The sequence below is a fragment of the Medicago sativa genome, chromosome 6, assembly GCF_051527215.1.
Source record: "Medicago sativa cultivar Bolivia chromosome 6, Bolivia_mono, whole genome shotgun sequence".
NCBI lineage: Eukaryota > Viridiplantae > Streptophyta > Magnoliopsida > Fabales > Fabaceae > Medicago > Medicago sativa.
In genome coordinates this window covers 76,583,240-76,591,188 of record NC_140754.1, presented here as the reverse complement: position 1 = coordinate 76,591,188, position 7,949 = coordinate 76,583,240, and the positions used below count along the sequence as shown (strand labels likewise).

At 34.7% G+C, this 7,949-nt stretch overlaps 1 protein-coding gene and 1 long non-coding RNA gene across 2 annotated transcripts; both read right to left on the bottom strand.

The window, feature by feature from the left end:
• Window positions 1–1,399: 1,399 nt before the first annotated feature.
• On the bottom strand, window positions 1,400–3,230 carry LOC146916923 (uncharacterized). The gene is made up of 2 exons (XR_015014084.1): window positions 2,611–3,230; window positions 1,400–1,756 (listed from the first exon to the last, which is right to left on the bottom strand). It is a non-coding gene; the product is annotated as an uncharacterized LOC146916923 (long non-coding RNA).
• A 3,213-nt stretch (window positions 3,231–6,443) lies between these two features.
• On the bottom strand, window positions 6,444–7,949 carry LOC146916922 (kunitz-type serine protease inhibitor DrTI-like). The gene has a single exon (XM_085718796.1). The coding sequence runs from the start codon at window positions 7,905–7,907 to the stop codon at window positions 7,302–7,304; it is 606 nt and encodes a 201-aa protein (XP_085574922.1). The 5' UTR covers window positions 7,908–7,949; the 3' UTR covers window positions 6,444–7,301.

The window sequence follows — 7,949 nt, the reverse complement described above, 5'->3', positions numbered from 1 at the left end:
TCAGATAGTATAATTTCAGGAAATGGTTTTCAGCATTTTACTCTGAAAACCAATATGCTGTGTAAATGGTTTTAGCAAGTTTTACTCTGAAACCATTTTGCTGTGGAAATGGTTTCAGAGCGTTGATTTGCTTTGGAACTGTTTTTAACAATTTCTTTGTTTGGTTTAGAATCTAAGTTGTAAAATGAGAAACCATGGGAAGAATGACAAGGCTGCAAAAACTATGGATTTGAGAATTGGAATCTTCAACAATATTAAGCAACTCAAGCAATTGCAAAAGAAACTATGTGGAGAAGGCAACAACTTCATACTATGAAGAATTGATTCAAAAGCTAGCACGTCCAACATGATATATAACCTCCGATAACGGACTGGATTAGTGTTAATGTTTTTTTTTATTGAATTTCTGGATTTAATGGTTATCTTTGATCATGCAGGTGAAAAAAAATAAAAAGCTAGAGTCATTGCCATCATTCAGTTTTGGGCTAACACAAATGGACGAGGAGGAAAGGAATGACACAGCTTCATCATCTGATGGTGGTAAAAAGAAGGAGCAGAAAACAAGAAAGTCCAAGGGTAAAGAAAAGAAGCATCAAATAAAGAAACAGCAACATGTTGCACAAGATTCTGATGAAGAATTGATTCAAAAGCTAGCACGTTAATGTTTTTTTTATTGAATTTCTGGATTTCTAGATTAGTGTTAAGTTTCTTGTTAATGTTTGTATCAAGTTTATGAATTTCTGGATTTGTAAAAAGTTTATGGTGAAACAAACTTAGGGGTATGGAATACTGAAACCATAAGTATGGTTTAATGGTTTTGATAGTTAGGTGATCTTTTTATAGTATCTATCATATTATACTATTCATCTTATTTAATTTTTGGCCCAATAATGTTCAATTTAATTTAATTTTACTAAAATTAGGGGTATGGAATACTGAAACCATAAGTACGGTTAAATGGTTTTGATAGTGTTCTATGTGAAACCAAAATAACTGCCTAATGGTTTTAAATGAAATTATTAATTTGTTTTAAACAATTTATCTTCTAGAAAAAGAAAACATAGTTTTGCTTTATTTTATGTTTGTTTTTCGTGTTAAACCTCTCGAGTTTCTACGAAAAGTGACATAATCAGTTGGTTGTGCCTTTTTACAGTATCTATCATAGTATATCGTTCATTTTATTTAATTTTTGGCCCAAGAATGTTCAATTTTATTAAAATTAGTTTTCAATGTAACCACTTAATAGTACACATTTTGATAGTTTTCAATGTGAAACCAAAATAATTGTCTAATGGTTTTGTAATGAAAAAAATGTGATAAACATTAAAATCATTATTAAGTAACCACTTAATAGTACACACTCATAACCTATTAAATAATTGTCAAATGGTAAATAAAATAAAAGAATAGTGAAAATTATTATTGATAAATGGTTTTAAATAAAAACAATTACTGAAACCATAAGTATGGTTCAATGGTTTTGCTAGTGTTCTATGCGAAACCAAACTAACTGTCTAATGGTTTTGTAACAACCTATAATCATGAATACGTAACAACAAAGAATGTGAATGTTATAATTTCCAATAACAAAGTGCTCCACAACAAGTGCTCCTAAAGGATGCTAGCTATGTCAAAAATGCTAGCTATGTCTTCCGCAACATCAACTTGGATGTCATAGTAAAAAGATGGTTTTGAGAGAGCTTCATTTCTAAAGAATTCTTGAATTACAGTTGCTTCACCAACCACCATCTCCTTTCTACAAAACCAAAATTTACGCAGTTTGTTCAGAATTGCAGTCCATAAATTTAATTACATTTCAACATCTAAGAAAGATATGTACATACATTTAAGACTATTAAGTACATACACTGTGTATCTAAAAAACTCAGAAGCTTAAACCAAAGCACATGCTCCATACAACCATATTTGCAACATAATTTAGTAGAAAGTCCTGACAGAGGTAGAGCAGAAACCATAGTGACATGATAAGGTGAGGATTCCTAGTAAACTAAAGTCAAGGAAAAAACCCAGTAATGAACTTTTGTCCTATGAATCTGAAGGTGAAGATTCCTTGTGTTTTTATATTATATTGCTTCAAACATGAAAAGTTATATTTCTCCTATGTAATGGGAAGCTTATACACACATAAATCACCCAAACAACTAAACACATACATTACCAAGTAAAATAATATTCTCCTATGTAATGGGAAGCTTATACACACATAAATCACCCAAACAACTAAACACATACATTACCAAGTAAAATAATCTGAAAGGTTAGTTTTCACACTGTTTGTTCAATTCTAAATTTCCCATGCCAAATTGATCATAAATGTGAAAACTATGCAAAATCATGTCCAAGGAAACTAGACACAGACATAAATTAACATGAACATCATACCATCAGGGCCAACTGTCTTCCATCTATAACAATCCTATCAAAGGGATCCTTTGCCGCATGCAGTAGAAGAACATAAGGCAAAAATCATTTATAAGCAAATATAAGACACAGAGCTTAATTAATCTTAAATTAATCAAAATCTGCGACTAACAACAAACAATCTAAAACCAGACTATGCAATATTATCAATGCAAACAGAAAGGATACCTTTATGTCTGCTCCTGCAGTAGAAGTATCCTTTCGTCTCTGATAGCCACCACTGTTGGAGCTAAAGCAGCAATAGTTTGGTTGTGTGTGACGGAAAAATGATCGGCTTCTGTACCATCGAGGAACAAATATCCATTTCTTCAACCCTAAGTTTCCAACAACTTAGTTAAGATCGAATCTAAAATTTACACATAATCGCATTCTGAAAAAACAAATCCATTCGTTTTGCTGAATCGAAACACATTTAAAGAACATAGATGCAGGAGAATCACATTGCTGAGATTAGAGAAGTAAATAAAATTTGGTTCAAGCATTTTATCAGACAAAAATCAAGCATTGTACCATAAAGGTTGATTGAAGCATTTTATTAGACAGAAAACAAGCATTGTGTCATAAAGTTTGGTTGCAGAATTTTATCAAACATAAAACAAGCATTCTACCATGAAGCACAACAAAAGCAAAATCAAAACAATAACCAACACAATACAAAACTCACACTTCATCTACCATTTTTTCAACATGAAAAACCAAAGTGGAAGATATGTACACCTACAGCACAAGCTAATTGATTTCAGAATAAAATCATTATCTCATTCTCATGATTGTGAAATGAATCGAATCAAAACAGTGCAAAAACATCATCATTGGAAATTAAACAGAGATCTGAAAATGGAGTTTTCATTGATACAGCAGATTGAGGTGATTTGTAAACAATGCAGAAGCATGAAAAGCGTTGATGCAAGAAATGAAAAACGAAAGAGATGTTGATCGCTTACCTGCGACGGCGAGTAGTTAGCCGGTGACGGGGTAACTATTTTCTGATCTGTTTCGGCAATGGGGTGGACGGAGGATGGAGGGTGTGGTGGAGGTGGTCGGTTGAGAGAGGAAGAGCTGAAGTGGTGGTGGTGAGGTGTGAAGGTTTGGTGGAGGTGGTGGTGGTGAGAGTGGTGGTTGTTATCGTCGTCGTCGTCGCAAGAAGTCATGAGAAGAAGAAGAAGAAGGTGAAGATGTGATAAGATTATAACACGTGTCCCTCCCTGATCTGACGGTTGTGATATGCTTATGCATGGTGCATAAGGAAAGGACTTATGCACCATAACTTTTGCCCACTTGCTTGTCTGGACGTTGGTTAGTCTGGGTTTGTCCTTTATTAATGGTTCTCTGTTTGTAAACCTTTGCCGTCTTCCATTTTTGCCTCTTCAACAAAAATATATGATGTTATTTCTTGTTCGACCAAAATATGTAAACGTAATAAATAATTTATATATGTGTTAGGATTCAATAAATATTATTAATTAAACTAAATTTTTGAATCAAAAAGTTCTTGCACAAAGGGTGTTGAGGTTAAGCGACGAAGTTATACTCTCACTATCTCATGAATCAATATTCAAACTATGATTGAAAATGTTACTCATTTAGTGTCACACATGCCTAAAATAAAATTACTCATTTAACGTTTTTAAATTTTTATGTTTCTCTTTCAACACATTTAAAAAGTCTCAATTCAAAATTCGCTTTAGGCCTATAAATGCATTGGACCAGCCATGGTTTGTAGTTTTATCATTTTGCACCCTGCATCTTTTGCTAACAGGCTTGTCAGCTTCATCTTTTTCATAGGTTTTTTTTTTTTGACAATCTTTTTCATAGGTTTTGTTTGCTATAATTTGCAACTCTTCTATTGACATATATTCACACCTTGTGTATAGTATTGCCATAATAAAATGTTTTATATAGAAAGAAATTGTGCGAATATCTTGAAGCATCTACATGTTTCTTGGCTTGAAGCCACCATAAAAAATAAGACTTAACCTTTTCCAATAATTGAAACATATTATTTTCTTTATGCTTAAATAACTTGATGTTACGCTCATTCCACACAATCCAAACGCACAGTAACGAAATCAACCGAAGAAAAGACCACCGCGATCTTAGACCACCTGTGTAATATAAACCGCTGAAAGTGGTCTTTAATCATCTAAGAATCTGCCACAAAATACAAAATGTGCTACAGATTCTGTGATGTTTTATTGAATTAAAAAAGTGTCCCGCATGGCTCTCGTGTCCCGCATGGACAATTACCGACTATTGCAACATTATGGACAAAAACCTTGAAACCTCACACAAAGTATTACAGCATTAGGCAAGATAACCAAGCCTGTAAATGATTGAATAGAACAACCATCCTTTTTTGTCTTTGGGTAGAAGACAATTTCTTAAAGAGGTAAACAAGTACAAGGGGAAAAAAAACAACACATAATCATAAAAGAGAATAGAAAAAACAAACAGAACAGCACAGGGAGATGATTGACTAAGCAAAGCTAGTCAATCTCCTTGTTATTGTAGTATTATTATAGTTCGGAATTGTCATGCATCATGGGAGGAAAGAGCTTGTGTGTAACAGGGCACTAATCTAAGCAAAGGGCATGCTATGTATGTAACTTCACGATTCATACAATCCACCTAATAATGAGATTCAGTTTCAAAATAGAAACAAGAACTGTGTAAACTAATACCACCAAAACACTACAGGGAAAAACTAAGCAAAGCAGCAATCGCAAAGTTTTGAGTGTCCAGAGTCACAAACAATGTATAAAGAGGACAATTTAAGTTGCATGTTGGAAGTAGCAGAAATAGGAGCGCCGCAATAGACATGATAACATAAATAAATTTATCTAATCAAAATCATGTTGCACACACTCGAGACAAAATGGAAAGTCATTGACCCCATTCTACAATTTCTAACAGAACCCCATCTATGCACCACTTTAAGTTCTCACTTGTCATTACTAACTGTTCTGTGTCTCCGTTTTCGGTTAAAAAATGGGAAGTACGGTGAAAGAGAAAGAGCCTCTAATTAGCAATACAAATCCAAAGGGTAGCACGAGAGGAACAAATGTTGAACGTCCTCCTCGTGACCGCACTCAATCACCCAAAACCGATATGTTGTAGTAATAATATCGTGTTTCGACAAATTTGCCTTAGCTGGCAACCGATCATGAAGCAACCGCCATGCAAAAATGCAGACCTTCAACGGAACCTGTTTGTGCCAAATTGAAATTGAGTCAGAACACACGAGCGGGTTAATTAAATTGCGCTAAGGTTTTGGTTTGTGAAGGACTTGTTATTATGATGAACCAATAATCCCAAGGGTCCTTTTTATTATATTTATTTTCAACCAACTGAAACCATCTACTTTACAATCTTTCTTCTCCTCTAATCATTCTCTAAAAGTTAATTAAATTGAACAACTCCCTGTCGAAACGATACTCTCTTTTATTACTACTTCGATAGACCGTGCACTTGCGATTTATCACATCATCCTCTGCTATATTTTGAACCACCGCTATTACCTCACCATTAGCCACCGTAGCAATCACACCCTTACAAGCCCACTTCAGATCATCCTCTTGAGACCTAAACATCTGGACCAACTTATGACAAGTAGTTTGTCACACAATAATATCATGGACTGGAGCAACCTCCTACAGCTGCGCCTCACCCTCCTGTCGTCCCCCCTTCGACTCCACACCAACTCCGCCACCACCAATCTCCTTCCCTGTATCACCCCTCGCCTGAACGACCACGTCACCCACCCTTACATCCTTCAACCCTCCCACAACCCCTCCCTCCTTAACGACCTCCTCACTCCCTCCCCCCACTACATAAAACCCCATGCTCACGTTATTTTCTCCCTCAATCCCATGCGCCTTAACTACGTAAGATTGATCTAGAGTCTAATATTGCGACTTCTCTTGGTGACCCAGTATGCGACAGATTCTAGTGATTATTTTGAACTGAATTTTTGTACCATTAGCAATTGATGTAGGTCACTATTTTGGTCTCTAAATGCTAAACTTCTTCATTAATGGTCCAAAGCTTTTTTTTAAGGAAACGGTCCAAAACATTGTAAAAACACTTTCAAATATTATTTAACATCTCTACTCCATACATACGAAAAACAATTAAACATTGATTTTTTTATAAAGGAAAGGAAAAATTATTAATAAACTTATTAAGAACAAATTTATTAGGTGATTAATAAATTTGTCCTTGCCTCTATAAAAAAAAAAATTAATGTTTAAGGTTTTTCATGTGTATGTAATATTAGAGAGATGTTAAATATCCCTGTAAAGTGTTTCTAAAATGTTTTGAACCGTTAATGAAGAATTTCTTTAAAACAAATTCATCATTTAGAGACCAAAATCGTGACCTAGAACAGTCACTGATGGTATATAAGTTCAGTTCAAAACAATCACTAGAATCTGTCGCAATTAGATCATCAAGAGGACAAGCAAAATCAGACTCTAGATTCAGTCTCAAAACAGTCTCTAACTACAGTCACAGAAGCGGTTGTTGAATATCAGTCGCTGCATCAGTCACAAATGGTTAACGACCAACAAATTAGAAACTCTTATTTGATGAAAATCGAGAAGTTTTTTTTAATGAACATAACCAAGATTCAAATATCATTAAGAACAAAAGACATATTTAAACTCCAATAGTACACAAGCTCTTTATATGGTGGCTTGTAAGATGCGCAACCTTTATAGAGCTATTTTTATTACATAAACATATTTAAACTCCAATAGTACACAAGCTCTTTATAGGGGGGACTTGAAAGATGCGCAACCTTTATAGAGCTATTTTTATTACATAAATATTAAACAGTAGTACTAGCTTGGAGATTTGATTCAGACTACGGCTTTTTCAGATTCATTAGCATCAACAAAAACAACCCTAAAGGGATCATTTTCAGTTGGGACCAAACGCCATCCATTCTCATCTCTATACCTCCCAATATCACTACAACCACCAGGTCGATTACTGAAAAATGGACAATACACAAGCTTGTATGCTCCTGAACCAATTGTCTTAATTTTAAATGAACCTTCAATTGCGTCAATATTATCACCAATACCAACCCAAGGTGTAGGGAAATCATCATGAGCTAGAACCCATTTGGCAGATTCAGCACAGTTTGGTTTCTTAACAAACTCAATATCTACTTCGTCAGTTGTAAAGATAACACCACGAAATACTCGTATGTTAAATCTAACTGGCAAGCCTCTAACAACCTCACGAAAATCTTGAAGAACAGTAACTGGACATTCTGAGTTTCCTGTCCTACCAAGTTTCAATCCACCACCTCCTGCTCCCCAGATAAGTGGTGCAATATAGTATTTTCTGCCAGGAAATACGGGGTTTCCATTTATGTCTTCAACTGTTTCAGTAAAAGCTAATGGAAAGTAGGCAAAGGAAAAGAGGAGGAGAGAAAAGGTAAGTAATGTTGGCTTCATGGTTTGTGAAGTTTCAATGGAAGATGTGTGTGTTTGTTTTGT